The sequence below is a fragment of the Dermacentor albipictus genome, chromosome 3 (assembly GCF_038994185.2).
Source record: "Dermacentor albipictus isolate Rhodes 1998 colony chromosome 3, USDA_Dalb.pri_finalv2, whole genome shotgun sequence".
Classification (NCBI taxonomy): Eukaryota; Metazoa; Arthropoda; class Arachnida; order Ixodida; family Ixodidae; genus Dermacentor; species Dermacentor albipictus.
This window is the reverse complement of record NC_091823.1, coordinates 175,988,803-176,008,393: the sequence shown is the minus strand read 5'-3', so window position 1 is coordinate 176,008,393 and position 19,591 is coordinate 175,988,803. Positions and strand designations below refer to the sequence as shown.

General features: G+C 43.0%; 1 protein-coding gene across 2 annotated transcripts in view; it reads right to left on the bottom strand.

Moving 5' to 3' along the window:
• Window positions 1-19,591, bottom strand: part of LOC135900506 (transient receptor potential cation channel subfamily M member-like 2) — a 382,962-nt gene that overhangs the window by 68,254 nt on the left and 295,117 nt on the right. For both annotated transcript variants that reach the window (XM_070536288.1, XM_070536289.1), the window contains 4 exons: window positions 17,813-17,961; window positions 17,316-17,455; window positions 6,603-6,822; window positions 3,667-3,822 (listed from right to left, as the gene is read on the bottom strand). In XM_070536288.1, the coding sequence (XP_070392389.1) occupies window positions 3,667-3,822; window positions 6,603-6,822; window positions 17,316-17,455; window positions 17,813-17,961 (665 nt within the window). The remainder of the gene's footprint in view (window positions 1-3,666; window positions 3,823-6,602; window positions 6,823-17,315; window positions 17,456-17,812; window positions 17,962-19,591) is intronic.

The following is a 19,591-nucleotide window of genomic DNA, read 5'->3' as shown; positions in this document are numbered from 1 at the left end:
AACCTTGGTGAAATGCGAAGATTGGGGGATCCTTCTGCACAATCTTCGCTGGCTTCATTTTTGACATGTACACCTGATGAAAATAGTAAAGTCGCGTCGTTCTGACTGTCGATGTAGCACACATGCGCAGAAAACATTCATTCTTACAGCCTTCGTTTGTTTAACCTTTGGTAGTGGCTCGCCGGACATAAAAAGATGCACAGAAGCCTAAGCAAATTTTCCTGTGCGGTAATTTACACAGTTGCGCCTTAATACCTATAATAATGCAGTGACCTCCAGCGAAGCGCAATTACCGTTATTTATATAGATATTTCAACATTGTTTCTATTGTCCTGTTTCCATTGCCTGGAGCACATTGCGGAATCGGGCCTGCTGATGTGTATACCCTGAAGCAAGCATTGATATGCGATAAATGGTAGTATATACGTAACGAATCAAAACCGCTCCCTAATTTACTTATTTCAATATGCACTTCAGGACGCCTGTTCTAATTTGAACGTTGAAGCTAAGGAGTGGTGAAATCATTCATGCCTAGCAAGAATCCTATAACTAGGGCCATATTCAAGATATGCCCTACTTTTGTACCATAACCCCCTTCCAAGGGCTACTTTCAGTGCATCGCACCCGTAATGCAAAGACGTGGTATCATTCCGCACCTACAGCTAGTTGTTTTTCATCCACTTTCATTGCCAATATTTTAAAATTTCTTTTATTCAATTAGTAAGTACAAGTAATTTCACCTATGTTTTCCTTGGTGTCATTGTTGTTTCCGCATGATGTGATCAATTTCTACAGGTACCTTGAACTGAATAGTTCCACAGTTCTAAGGGAATGTTTTTATTCCCTACATTAAATATCTACTTCGGCATTTGTAAATATCTACTTGGACACCTGAGAAGGCGGAATAGAATCTGCCGCAAGTGATTTAAAAATCTTCAAACTAAAGAAATGAGCAGGTGGTACTTACACGCACGAACATGCAAGTCCTCGTATTCAACGTTCGTCTGGGGATTTCTTTACCGAGAGAGAAAATCAACTGGCTAGGTCATGACTTCACTTTCATCATCATCATCATCAGCAGCAGCAGCAGCATTGTTACGCCCACTGCAGGGTAAAGGCCTCTCCCATACTTCTCCAACAACCCCGGTCATGTACTAATTGTGGCCATGCCCTCCCTCCAAACTTCTTAATCTCATCCGCCCACCTGACTTTCTGCCGCCCCCTGCTACGCTTCCCTTCCCTTGGGATCCAGTCCGTAACCCTTAATGACCATCGGTTATCCTCCCTCCTCATTACATGCCCTGCCCATGCCCATTTCTTTTTCTTGATTTCAACTAAGCTGTCATTAACTGGCGTTTGTTCCCTCACCCAATCTACTCTATTCTTATCCCTTCACGTTACATCCATCATTCTTCTTTCCATAGCCCGTTGCGTGGCCCTCAATTTAAGTAAAACCCTTTTTGTCAGCCTCCAGGTTTTTGCCCCGTACGCGAGTACTGGTAAGATACAGCTTTTATACACTTTTCTCTTGAAGGATGATGGCAATCTGCTGTTCATGATCTCAGAATGCCTGCCAAACGCACCCCGGCCCATTCTTATTCTTCTGATTATTTCTGTTTCATGATCCGGATCTGCCGTCACTACCTGCCCTAAGTAGATGTATTCCCTTACTACTTCCAGTGTCTCACTGCCTATTGTAAATTGCTGTTGTCTTCCGAGACTTTTAAACATTACTTTAGCTTTCTGCAGATTAATTTTTAAACCCACTCTTCTGCTTTGCCTCTCCAGGTCAGTGAGCATGCATTGCAATTGGTCCCCTGAGTTACTAAGCAAGGCAATATCATCAGCGAATCGCAAGTTACTAAGGTATTCTCCATTAACTTTTATCCCCAATTCTTCCCAATCCAGGTCTCTGAATACCTCTGAATATCTCTGAAGACAAAGCCGGCAATATCATAACTAATATGGATGAGATAGTTCAAGTGGCTGAGGAGTTCTATAGAGATTTATACAGTACCAGTGGCACCCACGACGATAATGGAAGAGAAAATAGTCTAGAGGAATTCGAAATCCCAAAGGTAACGCCGGAAGAAGTAAAGAAAGCCTTAGGAGATATGCAAAGGGGGAAGGCAGCTGGGGAGGATCAGGTAACAGCAGATTTGTTGAAGGATGGTGGGCAGATTGTTCTAGAGAAACTGGCCACCCTGTATACGCAATGCCTCATGACCTCGAGAGTACCGGAGTCTTGGAAGAACGCTAACATAATCCTAATCCATAAGAAAGGGGACGCCAAAGACTTGAAAAATTATAGACCGATCAGCTTACTGTCCGTTGCCTACAAACTATCTACTAAGGTAATCGCAAATAGAATCAGGAACACCTTAGACTTCTGTCAACCAAAGGACCAGACAGGATTCCGTAAAGGCTACTCAACAATAGATCATATTCACACTATCAATCAGGTGATAGAGAAATGTGCGGAATATAACGAACCCTTATATAAAGCTTTCATGGATTACAAGAAAGCGTTTGATTCTGTTGAAACCTCAGCAGTCATGGAGGCATTACCGAATCAGGGTGTAGACGAGCCGTATGTAAAAATACTGAAAGATATCTATAGCGGCTCCACAGCCACCGTAGTCCTCCATAAAGAAGGCAACAAAATTCCAATAAAGAAAGGCGTCAGACAGGGAGATACGATCTCTCCAATGCTATTCACAGCGTGTCTACAGGAGGTATTCTGAGACTTCACTTTACTGTAGATCAGATAGTGAACATCAGACACTATTACGTCCGCAAGGATGAGAGCTGCTCTTCCTGGCTCAAGCATGTGCATTTTATTTACTCTGTTCAGTTCGCTTAAATTCTCAGTAGGTGCTCAGTAAACGTTACTGTGATTTTACCCCTGCAGGTCAACGAAATGTAGAAAAGACAGTAGGAGCCATCAAGATTAACGGCGTACTTTCCTATGCCTCGAACCATGGGCAAAATGCCATACGAACATCTGTTAAGAGAATAGGATTGAAATATGGCTAATACCCGCCATGGCGTTTGCCTGGAGGTTACTACAGAATTCCAGATATTAAGATCCTTGCGTTTGAACAAAGAAGCTTAAAGTTTGCAATGAATTTTTTTCGTAGTACTTCTCTGTCTTCCCGACTCCCTAAACCACGCTTCGATTGCGAGCCTCTTTTTGATCTTATTGACAATTAGTTCTAGACAGCTCTTTGTCCCGAGCTTCGCCAGCCATGCGAATGAATTTTGTGGGCACGTCAACGTTTAGACTTTAGGAGCTCTGGCCGGTGTTCTTCATTGATAACAAAACTCAGGACCCGTCATCCCTCAAGGCATGCATCGGCTGTTCGCGCGCAGTGACCGTGAATGCTGCGTACTTTTTTTAGTTCTGCAATGCGCTACGCACATAAATCATATTCTCTACCAGCATGGTCGAAATGCAACGACGCGAGTGTCGCCAAATATAGCCAATTGCAACCACCAGCGCTGATAAAGCCGACGACCGGAGTATAGTAGCCTAAAGGTGAGAATTCACCGCAGAGTTATAGATATTTGAGATTATGAATACATGCGCGTACGTTCTGAAGTAATGTGAGCAGAACGGGCAGGCAGTGGTTCTTAAACGCTCAGTGCCAAAGCGTTGTAACTTGCCGTGGAACTCCCTCACACTCCAAGATGTAAACAATATTCGTGCCATCGGTGTCAACAATCCAGGATCTTCTGTCAGTGCTAATGCCAGCAGGAGACATCGAAAGGCAGTTCCACTTGAGCGATGGCAAACGTTGGACGTGCTCACCCGTGCTCAGCCTGTATTGCGAAAAAGGGAGAATGAGCTTTATTAAGCGTGATCCTTCAGTTTCCAAGCAGGGGTTAGTGTAAGTGGTGAATATTAGAAAATAAAGGAGGAGTAAAAGAAACACAACCATAGCATGCTGGTCAAGTCGGTATGCACCAACTAAGTTTTTCGCGCATTCACTATTACCAAGTGGCACATGTCACAGCACGAGTGAGCGCAATCGTGCACTGCCACGTGGAGGGAAATAGAGATTTGTGACTTGTGACATAATATTTATTAAACGGCAGCGCAGACGCACCGTACTGCTGCACTTGCGATCCCGTTTAACAACCGACAAAGATTAAGCTGTCCCGGCTTTACTGAAAAGGACAGTGCGCCTGTTCACACGACACCAATATTATGCACGCATGTCGTCGCAGTGATTTTTTTGACAAGCTGCATTTGTGCTTTCATTACACGTAAATGTGCCACTGGGTCTGATTATTTAGGATTCCGAAGCATTTGCACTCGCAATGTTCACTTCATTGGTGGCTCAAATATGAAAGAGCCTGCGTAGTGAGCGGTGCACTAAAGAGAAACACTAAATCAGCTTAAACTGACACAGTATTGTCTCAGAACTCAATTGTCCATACTTCCGTATTATTCGGTGCACTATACTGTAAAAGAAAATCAAGGTTCATGTTTACCTTTTTTTTTTACATGAGCCCAAAGGTACCGCGTCAATGCAGCATCACGGGTTTCTAAGTATGTTTTCGTAAATGGGCCCTCGAGGCTCAGTAAAAGCTTTCGAAACCTGCTAAATTCAGTTTTTCTCCTCAATTCACAGCAATGACCACAGCCATGAAAACTTACTGCGCCCAAATGGACATCATCACGATGTCACGGCGAGGCTGGTGCGGCAACTTCAACGCGGCGCAGCTGCTTCGTCTTTCATGGCTTACCTGTGCTCCATTGAGAGCAGCCTCCTTGGGATTGGATAAGGGCGATGGACGGCCTCTAGTTATTTTGCCTTTAGGGTCCGTTTGTGTTCATAGTTACTTTCGCTTTTAAGCGAAATTTTTCATGCAAGCCCCTCTGAACTTTTCCGACAGGGCTGTATTGCCGTAATACAGCTTACAGACAGAAAAAACCATATGCAGATCCAACGCATATGTTGGAATGCATATCACTAAGGTTTATTGCGGCGTTTAGTTAAATGATATTTCAATAAATACGAATGGCACAATTGTCTGCACTCTCATCCCACGCAGCGTGCGATCTCCTGCGATGATGACGTTTTTGCGCCACACAGCTCACAATTCTAACATCTTTCGATGTTTATGTCTACGCACTACACAACTCACAAGCTATGTGAACGGCTAGCAGGTGTTCGTTCGAACGTGCACTGTGAGACGTGGACGCAGTGGTTTGAGCATTGAGCAGCACAGACGACCACGATGTTTGATGTTAATCGTGGGAAGTGTGGCCAGACGGGGTGTAAGCACAGAGATGTACACGGCGAAAGACAAAGGCAAGGTGAACGTTTATCGGGCCGTTTTATTCTTGCGCATGAAGGCTAATAACAGCCCGTGCGCGCACGTGCTATCACGCGTGCCACTCGATGAGAGGCATGTATTGGCACGAGAGAAATGTGCTTTCAATTATGTCCTCGTGCACAAGGCTCGCCTTTTATTTGCCTCTTAATAGAAGGCATCCAATACGGGAGTGCCTCATCAATAGAGGCCACTTAACGTTAAGACGTCAAAGGGTGTTCGTTAATGATCTGTTGCCACATACCTCACCCTTTCGCGATCCAAAGACAATTTTATCTATGGCGCGTGTATTTTTGTGTTTATGTTAGTCATCTTTTGAAGGAATTAAAATGCAGGATCATCGTGAGCCTAACTGCCCAAGGTGCAACTCCCTGTCCCATTAAAAAATGCTAAGCTAGAATGCGTGGAGCGATGTGGCAGGTGGATTTCAGCATTTGTTTCTTTTGATATCTTGATGCCTACTAGGTCGTGCATATTTTTTACCAGAAAATCACTCAGTTTGAAGCTGAATTATGTAATAATGGAAAAAAAAATAAGACTGCAGACACATGCTCACGCACATGGTTGCAACATTGGGCACTTTTGCTGGAAGACTATTGTTTCGTTCTCTTGTGTATGAGTTACTCGGCCACACAATAGCAGCAGACAGCAGTAGTAGCAAAGTGTGGGGTCGTTCGAAATTCAAAGCATTGCTTTAATTGAAAGAAAACCATGAAATGTCCGATGATCGAATTGAACATTGCAGAACAGCTGGGTGCTAATTTATAATTTTGAAAGGTCAACAATAATAAACACCAATGAGGATTTCGCAACGAGATAGTAAGTGACCAACTGCTATAGGGGCGAAAAGGCGACACTGCGGCACTCCGGCGCCAAGGAGAGACATATCTGGGCTATATGACTTTAATCTCTCCTTCTGTGGTGGACCTCGTTCCAGTCGAATTTCTAATTCCATCAGCGAATTGAAATCTCACACAATGTCGACGGTCTTTGCGAATCTTGAAAACATTGAAGGTGCAGAATTTGAATGTTGACGAGTTACTCAAGGACACGATGTTATTTGTGCGGTGAGTCCCCATATTTACACGCACTCACGAAGTATATTGCATACTATAATGCAAATCTTGAGACGTATTTGGTCGACTGCATAGGAAAAACAAGATAAATTATTGTACTGTTCCTAAAGTCATCTAGGCGCTTTGCGCACGCTGCTTCGGCATAACTTGAACAGCAAGGAAACGTCAAAAGTTGGCACATACATCAGTATGTCCTCATCCACGTAGATCTGTAGTGGTCCCGGAAACTGCGACCGAGGCCTTGTGTAAGTGACAGGATCGTAATCTAGCCACATGATTTCCCATGGAACGAACTTGTCTGGCACTGGGAAGCGCTGTATCTTGGTCCCAGGATAAGGAGACTGGCGCGATATGTAGTGCATGGTTGCTTGTGCAGGCATCGAAGTAGTCAGCATCGTAGGATCTGCATGTTGAAATGGCGCAGTGCTGGACTCATTTCACCCACCTTCTAACTGTCAATTGACTATATGATGTGTTCAAATTTTTAAAGGGCTACAGAGGAATGTAATGCGTGAATCTATTGGCAGCAGTAAGAACTATCAAGAAAACAAGTTATTAGAAATAACGCGGCAGCTTTGTTTTTTTTTTTACTCAAGGAAATAACTCCGCCTTCAAAAAGAAAGATTGCCATTTGTGGCACGTCATGATGAACTATGTAAGCAAGAACATTTGTTCTTGTTTTACAAATAATGAAACTCAACAAAAAACAGAACATAGGAGGTGGAATTGAGAACACACATGAATGCACAACTGCTTGACATGTCACGCGCTATTTCATTTCATATTGCTTTTGGTGTCTGCGTGTAAGGCATCATTGAACTTCTGAGTTGTTTTTCGTCATGCGCTCTTGTGAACTCAGCCATAAGTGTTTTGTGCATAAGTGTTTTGTGTTCCGCATTGGTTCCTGAGTTGCTCCGAAGTGATGTGAGTACGTTTTGCCAAAATCTTCAGCTCAGTGTCGCAACTACTTTATATTATCCGGTAGCACCTTTACACAGATAAACAGACAATTTTCTTGTCTATGTAGAACACAGAGATTCTCTTACTCACGTGCAGACACACTGTTCGTGTTTTTTCAAGTTCTTGGTTACTACATTGTGCTATTGATTTTTGGCACGACTGGTGCTTGCAGTTGCTAGACATTTTAGTATTTTTCCCCCGATCAAGACGATCACTGCAGCTTGGAGTACACATTACCATCACTGAAGGCCCTCCTCGCCTTTCGACTGATGACACAAAACTGGAAAACGAAATTATAGTAGTGAGTGGAAAAGGCACCGATAGCTTCTTTGTGACACTGCTGCTATCTCCACAATCTGAAATAACTTTACGTATTTGGGCGGTAGCTTGTCTTGCATGAGTTTTCGTTCTTGAAACTTAGCCCTCGTTGCTTTCCAGTCAACAATGCCATGTCACGTTGATACTCACACACCGTTCGTGATTATAAACTATCTGGTACCCAGCGTTAAGGAAGAAAAAGCACGCAAATCAGATGCCGATGATTGTTTGGATACTCAATAAGCCCCTACGGGTGCAAACTTTGTTAGAATACGAGCCCTGATCCTAGGGAAACCTTAAACCTCAACCTCAAACCTCAGCACCTCAGCCGACACCACAATATCGCAATAGAACTTTGGTAAAGCGAAGCTTGCTTTACTGACCTAGGCTGAATCCTGCTGGCTTGTCAAATAGCTGTCACGAACAGCACCACTATCTTTACTGCCATGTCTGTACCACGTTCAATTTCAAACTATGTCTAACTGTTCGCAAACGCGTTTGCTGTAAGCTGAAGGAGGCAAAGTGTAAGTGCTGTCCAAGCCTACAGAAAGGCCGCTTCCAAGGTCGCCTGGTTTACGCGCGGCTCTGAAGCACATTGTTCTGAAGCCCCATCTCGCCACTCTTAGGATTTGTCCGTGAGCAAAAGTTTTGGTAAATTTCTGGGTATATGTACAATGCACCCATCTCACACGCGATGACTCGGCTTCGGGGGCACGAAATATTAGGGCGTAGCAATTCCGACTTGTTCTCAAAGGACTTCTCCGGCGAGAGAGGCAGGCAGGCGCGACCGTAAGCCGATGGGTGTATCTCCGTGCATACGCGGCCAGTGGACTCCAGTTAAGCGCTGAAACATATTTCTCGCACGTCTTCAGTGCTCTCCCAATTTGCCAAAAAGAAATTGTGTACTTAGCCGCGTTCACGGTGGCATGCGTATGGGAGATTCCGAAACCACGATGCTAGAACCACCAAGAAATTCTGTGCTACCTGTCGCGATCAGCAAAGCCCGCCTATCGCGATTATTTCAAGCGTGTTTTCAAGCATGTGAGATTTACAAAATGGGCTTAGACTGAAACTACTGACCTACTTTGCGCTGACATTCCAGTGAGAACAGCCCCCACCCCTCAAAGAAATGACAATATGAAGTGGTCAAATTACAAACATCTCTATCAGCATTCATCCATCGGATATAGATGCCAAGACGGCGTTGCTTTTTAAATAAATTTCCACTTAGTAAGCATATATACAACAAGTTTCCTTATATCTATCTCGCAAACGTATTCCGGGAACTCAATGTATGAAAGAATGTTAGCGCTGTTCATTTTATGACATAATTAAGGTACAAGAATTTACCCGCAGCAACTTCCAAAGCGCGCTGGTGAAACGTGCTTGTTAAGGTGAAGCTAAATATGATTGTCGCGCAAAAGGAAGAAGGGAACGTGGTGAGAAGGTTTGCAGTACCACGCAAACAATAAGGAAGAACAATGTAGCGACAGCTGTTGTGCAGTTCACATACCAATTTTCATTACATCAAAACCGGTCGTAGTTTGCGTCGAGTTCCTCCTTCGACACTTGCATTTGCATTCGTTTTCGCGTGTTATGTCTGTGTTGCCGCAGATCACGAGCGTGTATTCGCAACTGCTGTAATGCAAGTATTGCAAAAGCAGCGGGAAGAGGCACGTGAATTGCTTACCCGCTCGAATTGTATGAACCATGTCTAACTGAACGCCGATGCGTTTGCTTTAGCTTAAAAGAGGAATCGTATAAGCACCGTACAAGCTTATAGAAAGACCACTCCCAAGGTCAGTTAGTTGAGGCGAGGCTCTGAACTATATTTATTTATTTATCTACAAATGCCCCACAGGCTCCATGTAGGAATATAATGTGAAGGGGACTAGACAATAATTCTTAACAAGAACACGAAAACAAATAAAAGAAATTCGAATACCAGGTATTATATAATGGTAAAATTTAGTAGATATAACATCGTAATAATTTTATTTTTAGTAGGTTTTATAAAAATTGAGTGGGCCTACAAGATATCCTTATAAAATCTATAAACATGAATTCAAGCGATCATGTGGTTAGCAAAAACAGTCATAGGAGGCTAGTATTTCATTTCGAAATGCCACATGGTGATGAATACAGAACATATTATCAGGGTCATTACATTTACCAATTAAACGTGGAAGTGCGCATGTCTTAAAGGTTTGAGTATGGGCGAAAAGACGAGTAAAACTATGTCAATTATAAAGCCTGCGAGATATGCCATGTGGTTTTGATAGTGGCAAGGTATTTGCCTGTGCGCTGTAGACTATTTCATGCAATAAACAGAGAGTGGCTATTTTCCTACGTAATTCCAAGGATGATAGTGATAAAGAAATCTTCATGGTAGTCACACGTAGTCACACTGAAGTGTTGGTTATAGTCTTGAGCGATGAAACGTGCAGCGCTGTTTTGCACAGACTCCAGTAAGTTGATTAGACTTGCTGAGGTGACCAGATGGATTATGTATATTGCTCTGGCGGCTTGTCTCGGCAACCTTAGTGAGTGAAAATTTCGAGAGTAAAATTTCGGTATATAAAGAAACGACTAAAAATGAAAGTGTCCAACTGAAGAGATAAGATATAATTTGCGGAACTGTCAAAACTGGTCAGCAAGGCGAAAATAGGTGATATTCGAAACTAACGTCAGAACGATTGAAGAAGTCGTAAGAGACGGACGCAACCTGAAATCAGTGTGAAGGAAACTTGGCATAGGATAACTCAACATATATGCATTGAAAGATAAGTAGGGTAATATGAACAATCTCGAAGATCTAGTAAAATCAAAGGAAGAATTCTATACTGACCTCTAATACAGTACCCAGAGCAGTCGTGATACTCCCTTTCAAAGTAGTAATTAAAAGGTTACAGACGCTCCATATATAACAAGCGATGAGGCCATGAGGCCATGACGGCCTTGTAAGACATAAAACGGGGAAAAGCGGTTGGAGAAGATAGAATGACAGTCAATTTAATCGAAGATGGAGAAGACATAATGCAAGAAAAATGTCAGCTCTGCATATGAACTGTGGATTTAGAGGGTACCAGAGAACTCCAAGAATGCCAACATTGTACTAATCGATAAAATAGGGACGCTAGAAAATTGAAAAATATAGGCCCATTACCTTACTTCCAGTATTATATAAAATACTCACCAAGACATCTCGAATAGAATAAAGGCAAAACTGGACTTCGGTCATTCAAAGGAACAGACTGCTTTCAGGAAAAGATACTCTACAATGTTACATTACGTAAACAAGCAGTACAGGACGCTTACGTAAAAACCATGGAAAGTATCTACAAAGATTCCACAGGTGCCTTCATTTTCAACAAGAAAAGTAGGAAAATACCTGTAAAGAAAGGGGTCAGAAAAGGAAACACAATCTCTCTAATATTATTCACCACATGCTTGGAAGAAGTATTCAAGCTATTAAACTGGGAAGGCTTAGGAGTAAGGATCAACGGTGAATATCTAAGCAACCTTAGATTGACAGATGACGTTGTCCTTTTGAGAAACAATGGGACAAATTACAGCAAACATATTGAGGAACTAAGCATAGAGTATAAGAGTGGGGTTGAAAATTATTACGCCGAAGAGAAAGATAATGATCAACAGCAGAGCAAAGGAACAAGAGTTCAGGATCGCCTGTCAGCCTCTAGAGTCTGTAAAAGAGTGCGTTTACCTACGTAATTTACTCACAGGGCACACTGATAAGGAGAAGGAAATTTACAGAAGAATAAAAGTTGGTTGGTGCGCATCGGGCAGATATTGTCAGATCCTGACTGGAAGTTTACCATTATCATTAAAAAGAACGGTGTACAATCAATGCATTCTACCGGTGCTGACATACGGAGCAGAAATTTGGAGACTGGCAAAGAAGGTAGAAAACAAGTCAAGAATCGCGCAAAGAGCAATGGAACGAAGAATGTCATGCGTAACGTTAAGCAAAAGGAATGGAGTGGTGTGGACCAGAAAGCAAGCAGGGATAGCCGATATTCTAATTGACACTAAGAGGAAGAAATAGAGCTGGGCTGGTCATGTAATGCGGAAGTTAGATAACCGGTGGACCATTAGGGTTACATAATTGGGGCCAAGAGAAGGGAAGCACAGTCGAGGATGGCAGAAGACTAGGGGGGGTGATGAAACTAAGAATTTCGCAGGCGCTAGTTGGAGTCGGTTGGCGCAGGACAGCGGTAATTGGAGATCGCAGGGAGAGGTGTTCGTACTGCAGTTAACACAAAATAGGCTGATGATGCAGATGATTATCATGAATAACAAGCGTATGCACCATCAAGAGTACTATTATTTTTATGAAACAAGCCTTTCTCTGCCGAGGGATCAGTGTCTTTCGCGTCCATTTTGTCCCTCTTTAACCGATTATAGTGCAGTTTACTCCTTCGCTGTCATCAGTATTGGCCCACTCCAGTCCTTGATAAACTGCCATTGCAAAGCTAGAGAGTAATGTGTGGACACGTGGATGACAGGGTGAAGGTCTCCATGGCTTTTCGCCTTCACTGGGAGCCAGGTAATCACTATGGTGTAAAATGCTACGCTATGTGGCGCTCGCATTCATGGGTGGTTGACGACGTCTAGGTGCTATGAGCAGGTGGGAGAGTTTTTAACATGCGAACCGGGGAACTCTGTGTGCATGCCCTTTACACGTGTTGGCGATGACGGCATGACGCGCATCTACGTTGCCACGGCTCTTCCTTTCATAGCAATTTCCTTGTGTAGGAGACGTCATCGTGAGCACATTGCAATCATACGCTCCGTTCTTTCCACCTCTGCACCTGCTCTTCGCGCTCTAATAGTTACACTCTATGAAATACTGCTGCCAGCTTTGTTTGTATAGCGGGAAGAGCCAACTATTCAAATTGGGTTAACTAGCCCACCTGTGTGTTTATTCCTATGGAATCCGCACCAACTAGCCTATTGTGCTACCAGTTCTTGATTACGTTATTCTCTACTTCTACAAGGCCGTATTATGATCATCAATTTTGTTGTGTTGCTATTGAATTCATCTCTATTGCCATTCGTTCCATTCTGTGTAGCAAAGCAATGTCCTCTATGCAAGAAATTCTAACCAAGTGAACCAGCTATATTCCAAGGTGTCGCTCCCTTGCAATTGTCTGTATAATTCCTAACAACTTCCTAGTGACTTTCGTGACAGCCTATTTACATGAACTCTACTAACAGATGTCTATACAACGCCAAAGCACAGCCTAGTTACTTTTTTCAGAACATTTTCTTCTAAATATGCCTAGAAATTTAAGGTATTAAAAATTTTTTTAATACAGACTGTTTAGAAATTAAGGTTACTTTTTTATGAAGACCACTTTTATTAGCACTTCTTTAAAACATGAAGTGACCTTTTATAAAGGCAGCCTTCACTACTATCTCTCTACACATTGAAGCGGCATTTTTCTAAAAGCGATGCTTGGTCGAAAAGAAATATTTAGTTTTTATACCTTTTGCTAACGACACAATGTAATGGAATGTTAGGAGGCACTAGTATTTCTTCTCTAAAGCAATTTTCAACGGATCTAAACTCAGCCAATTTTTTTCTGGGAACGTTTCTACGAAACATGGAGGTAATGCTGTCTCACTTGTAATGCTGCCCCTAAATGATTCTGTGCTACTGTAGAATGGGAAGTAATTTCAAGAACACGCGATTTCCCTACCTATTAAAATTGTTTCCAAACACATTCCATGATTTTTCCAGAATTGCTTCCTTTGTATATATAAAGGTGTTTAAAAACCAAGCAGACGGCCAATTGTTTGCAGAGTGTTACTAAAATGCTTATATAAATAATATTTTTTAAGGTACGACTGGACTAAGTGAGCCTGCGGTAACATCAGCTCAGTTGAAGACAATCAGCTTACACTACACGAAGGAAACGGCACGATGGTAGCGAAGTACCATTGAGGCCGCGCACTGCAGGGCATGCTATCTCAAGGCCACCGACTGTCTTTGTAACGCGATAGTGAGGCGCTTGGACTTCGCCGTATAAAAACGCTGGCACTCCCGTTATTGAGAGTAGATGTAAGGATGAAATAGCTTCCAGCAAAGCACATTGACTGGAGTAATCACGAAAATTATTCACAACTATCTGACAATCATCACAACCATTCACTCCCTCCGACGCTGCTGGCCTGGTCAAGCAGCGTGGTGCCATTTCTCGAAGGAGGCGGCACAAAACCCCCACAGTGAAACTCATGGACCACTCGCAATAAAAAGAATACAGGCAACCGTGTCTCAGCGCGAAAAAATGACAATCACTGATGCACTGTAGGAGTCTTTTGAATGCTGATTTCGAAAATGACAAATACATTTAACGTGGAAGCTTGTGTTTGAACTTCATTGGAGAAAGGACAGAACGCAAAAAAGACAGGGACACGTGAGCGCCACGCACACAGCGTTGAGTTATAACAGTTTATTCATGAAGCCATGATGTAATAAACATAGAAGGTGCTACCATGCGCAATATGTGAATGACGGACAAGAAATTTGGAATATCATTTGCAATGCTGATAATGATAGCCATGTAGATGGAAAGCACACGAAATGCTTGCTATTCAAATCCTGCAAAGATACCCCATTTCCAGAAATGACAGTGTATTCGAAAGAGAACTGATGCAAGAGCTTTCAAACCGCCTATTGAAATGCCTCGACGTTTTCATGTCTCAGCTGCGAACTATGTTTAGCGAGCATTTCGCTATTTTCCAAGTAGGGCTTACACCCATGGTGGCGGCAATAAATATCCAGATGACCTTGTACCGTGTTGTACCCATTTTTATGGTGCTCCCTGGGACGATCATTTAAGCACCTTCCTGTCTGTCTCACTTACTCTTTTCCACAAGAGAGATGGGTCGCATATACCGCGCCAGCAATGCAGGGCACTACACCCTTCCAGTGTTTCACAGTACAACGGCCACCCCTCGCTTGTAAAGCAAACGCTGAGGGCACTGACGAGGTAGACATTAACGATTATTGTTTTGATTAATTTTGAATGAGCTGGCAGGAAAGAGAAAACCGGCTTCCCGCTGCTGGGTACAAATGACCAGCACAAATGTCTACTGGACATTCGCGGTTGACGTCCAAAAACATTAAGCAGTTATTTTCGGGTAGCTCATGCGTCAACTCTAACAGATGCAGGTTCTTTCGTAGTAAATATAACACTTTTCTTAGAGCGAGCTCAAACACCACCTCCAGAAATTGAATAACAACTAAAAATCGTCTACATATCTGCACAAGTCAGCAACCAGTGATATCAAGAGAACTTTGAATATTGCGGTCTTTATGTACAAAGTAAATATCACAGAGGAGAAGCCCGAAACAGGACTCCATACAAATTCCACTTGCTTGAATCTACCGCCCTTCCTCGCAAGAGAAATGTGGATTTGAGATAAATTGTCAAAAATTCTAAAAACGCAATAACCACAATTCCTGTCTAGTTATGGAATGGTATCGCTCGAAAGTTGTCATTGCATTCTTCCACGCATTTTAGCATCCCATCATTTGGAAGAGTAGAAGACAGGGATTTCACATCGACAGAAATGCCCTCGATGCAAAATACCTCGCATCTCATCCCCACATGATGTGATGCTAAAATGTGTAGAAGGATGCACTGACAACTTTGGATCGATGGCATTTCAGAACGAGACAGGAATTGCGGTTAGTAGGTTTTTCAAATTGTTGACATTTTATAATAAATCTACAATTCTCGTTTGGGAGGAAAGAGAGTACATTCAAAAAAGCAGAATTTGAATAGGCTTATGCCTTCCGCCTCTCTTCAGTGATATTTACCTCGCACATAAAGTCCACATTAGTTAAACGTTTCTTGCTCTGCTCCTGGTAGCAAAAGTGTGAAGATATGTAGACAATTGTTTAGTTCTCGTTGAATGGTGTGCAGAACGTTTGAACAAGCTGCACGAAAAGTGCTCGAAAACTGCACGATAAGTGTTAAAAAATGAGGCATAGGCACGAGTACTCAAACTTACGATTTTTAAGTTTTATAATGATCACTACGCCAAAGGTTTTTAGTTGAATTTGATTTAAATACTTCATTAGGATTTTATCTGCGTGTGCCTGGAAAACACACGAATCTTGTTTCTCGCGCGGAATTTGCGACCATATGAGACACCTGACCCTTCCGCGTCCGTTCTCGTCATGACTAGTGCCCATTTTCTTTCTGGTGTGCAACCTAATGGGCAGCGGTGCGCATAGGGCACGCCTTTAATTATGCGATTCAACGTGTGAAACGGAAGCACTGTCTGCGCGAGAAGCCGCAGAGAAAGGCTGCTGAATAACTTCTCCCAGCTGGCGTGCTTTAGAGCGCGGGCCTGATGCACTGTACGCACAAACGCTTTTGCATTATGCCTCAACCACAATGTGGCCGTCGCGGCCGCGAATGCAGCTCATGGTTTCTTCTTCAACAGGCGGCGCCACCAGCACACTTTAGAAAAGCGTGAGATGGCCCAGCGCCTCTCTGCTATACGAGAAGCATTTTGCATCTTCGATTCTAACGTTTGCGACAACGCTGCGTTTCCAGAGTTAAGGACTCACTGGATAATGGCCGATGGACATGACTAGAAGAGACGCATCTTTAATGCACGATAGTTGCGGTTGTACTACACATACATTACACCCCTCCCTCCCCCCCCCCCCCCCCTCTGCTATCCTGAGTGGCGAGTAAGCACAAGCATAGCTCTCAGCAAATTCCGGAAACCGTCTTGGAGGTCTGCGGTCTCATAAAGAGTACCACCGCTTATTTGAGACTTGCGGAGGCGAACCGAGGCTGTTTGTAGGCAAGGCTGCAATCGCGGAAGGGGGACTGTCCAGAGAAAGTGATGGTGATGTCAGGATAACAAAAGCCCGCTTGTGTCTTCATGTTCCTTAGATATTTGACGTGCCCTAAATAAACTTGAGTTGCGCACAATCACTGTGTTTCACATGACATTTTTGATTTGTGGGTTCGTGGCTGCCGATGATAGTGTGCATGGGTTAGTAGAATGGAGCCAGCTTATAGAGATACCAGCTCTTGACGCCATTATCGAGTCTTGAAAAGAAAACACTGGCCGGCTAATGACGATCGACATTGGAAAAGACACCCTGCAAATCCACCACTCTTGTTTACATGGCTGCCAACTGGCTGTACATGCCTGGCTAGATATTGCGAATAGAAACACTGCGTTGCCTGACTGCTCAACGAAACAAAGAAGCTAGCATTCATCTCATGAAGTCAAGGAAAAATGTAATCGCAACCAATATAAATCAACGTTCTTTCATGAATCCCATTTCCACGGCCTTCAAATACTGGACCGCTATGTCCTTAACAAATTTCTGTATTTTTCGAGTGCAAGTTGAGAGCTTCATCAGGCTGTTTAAGGTGCATCCCTACGGATAGAACCCCGAGGAAGCCCACTCGATATACTGTATTTTACTAACTAAAGCGTCTTATCTCGCAAAGCTTTCCTGTAGCTTTCACATTTATAATTGACTCGTTCCTGCATCCGACGCAGGAAACCTGTAAAAAGACTAAAGTAAACTCGAACAAGCAGCTTTCATCACTTTACCAGATCTCAGGGAAACTTGTTTGAGCGTTTCGAGGTGGATGATAGAGAGAGAGATTTTCCGCTGAACCTCCTGAACTTGGCCTTGGAGTTGATCGAGCACGGTGCGTTGGTAGTCAATGTCTTCTAAGATGAGTGTGAGCCTGTGAAAATATTGAAGAATACACTTTAGTTTATATTCACTTAACTATTTTTACTATCTTGTTATATAATTCTGACAGAGTCGAGATCTTGGGTTTATGGGTTAGAATAAGATACTTAAAAAAACAGGATAACCGAGCGCATTCCGAAGTTGGCTTTGAAGAACTTGCACGAAGTACTAGATTATAGGTCTAAGTGCTCTCAGCTGGAGTCATCTGTCGACAGGATCCCCTCGGTCCCATGTTACGAGTGGCAGAAAGATGCGCGCCAAAGCAAGCAGAGCTGTTCAGTGTCATCGTAACGCTAGAACACGAAGTACAGCTTTCCCTAAAGGCTTTCGCCGTTTGCGTTGTACGTACTTCTCGTAGTGATTCTGCAAAGTATTCTCGTTCACACAATCAGCGTTGTTGCTATATTCGAGCGCCTTTTGCTTCCAGTAGTGGTAGTCTCGGTCTGACAGCTTCTGTCCTTTCATCGTGCTCAGCGTTTTACCTTGACGACGACGACCCTGCGCAGTAAAAAGTTTAGTCCATATTTTATGCGTTCGATTCACGTTGCGTAAAATATAACGAATCCTGAAAGTTCACGTGAGCGTGCCTACATCAAACAGAAATGTGTGTGTTTATTTGATGTGCTTGTTTTTTATTCTGTGATAACATATTCTCATTGTAGCATTGTATAAAAATTATGGGGTTTTACGTGCCAAAACCGCTTTCTGATTATGAGGTACGCCGTAATGGAGGACTCCGGAAATTTCGACCACCTGGGGTATTTTAACGTGCACCCTAGTCTAAGTGCACAGGTGTTTCCTCATTTCGTCCTCATCTAAATGCGGCCACCGTGGCCACGATTCGATCCCGCGACCTCGTGCTCAGAAGCCCTACACCATAGCCACTGAGCAACCATGGCGGTTAATAAGCATTATACTTGGAAGTAATGCGCGAACACAGGCCTCTTCGCCGGCAACAATTGGTCAAAAACGACACCACTGCATTTTGTTGCGCCTCATTCAGCAAGCTCTGTCTTGCAGGGTTTGAAATTTCCCAATGTGGTGCTACAGAAACTTTAGGTAATTTCTATCTGTGAATAAAAACTTTTAGAAGAATAACGCTTTTATACAGGCGCCAATTTTAGTGTTACCGGACAAGACTGATAATCACCCAGATTAAAAGCCTCGCAATCCTCAATTTAGAGCAATACAGCGTCGGGATTTAATGAGCCAGGTGATGAGGGAATACAGGTGAGTGAACTCTCACTTGCCAGATATCAAAGAACCTGGAAGGAACTAAGAGCACTAAACCCCGCGGAGGCACGCTACGTTCAGAATGTTATCTCTTTCAAAGGACTTAACTAGAGATGTCTCGATGACATCGCAAAGTTAGGCTGATCGACATCATAGAAGTTATTATCGACATGAAGGAAAAAAATTACCGCAGACTTGTGCGACCTTGAACAAACACAACTCGATTCCTAAAGTTTGTATGAAACCCTATATGTTACGTGTATGCGTTGTCAACTTCAGTTCTTTGTTAGCAGTTAACACAATAATTGTAGTTTCCTGTAATTGAATCACATACTTTCAAACCTTGCCCGTATTGTCAAGTGGTGGTGATGGTGAAGAACACAGTAGCCATACCGTAATGACAACAGATAGCCAGTAGAAACAGCGATAACATTCGAAAAACTTTCAATACATGCGGCCGTGTCCCGCGCCCACGATAACATTTGTTAGACGGCGAAAAGTGGTAAAACAAAAAAAATAGGTGGAGTTGCCAAGGGCGCGCTTTGAACATTTAAATGAACATTTTAAAGACTTTCAACACTTTAAATGAACATTTATGTCCAGAATTGAAGATCTTGCTCAGCAGGACCACTCAGAAAAGGAAAGAAATACAGTGGAAATTTTCCTGGTTATTCAATGGAAAAATTCTTGTCAGAAAAACTGAAACCTCTTCAGTCATTCACACCACTTGTGAGGAAGACTTGAATTTGATTGCATGATTTTGTGGCCTCTGCATTAGGTAAGCCATTTCCAGAAATTTGTAATGTGTCGCATCTGAACGCGGCTTTTTCAGCTGCGCATAATCTGAAGATACTACACTGCAATATTAGAAGCTTAACTAAAAATAATAACTCTT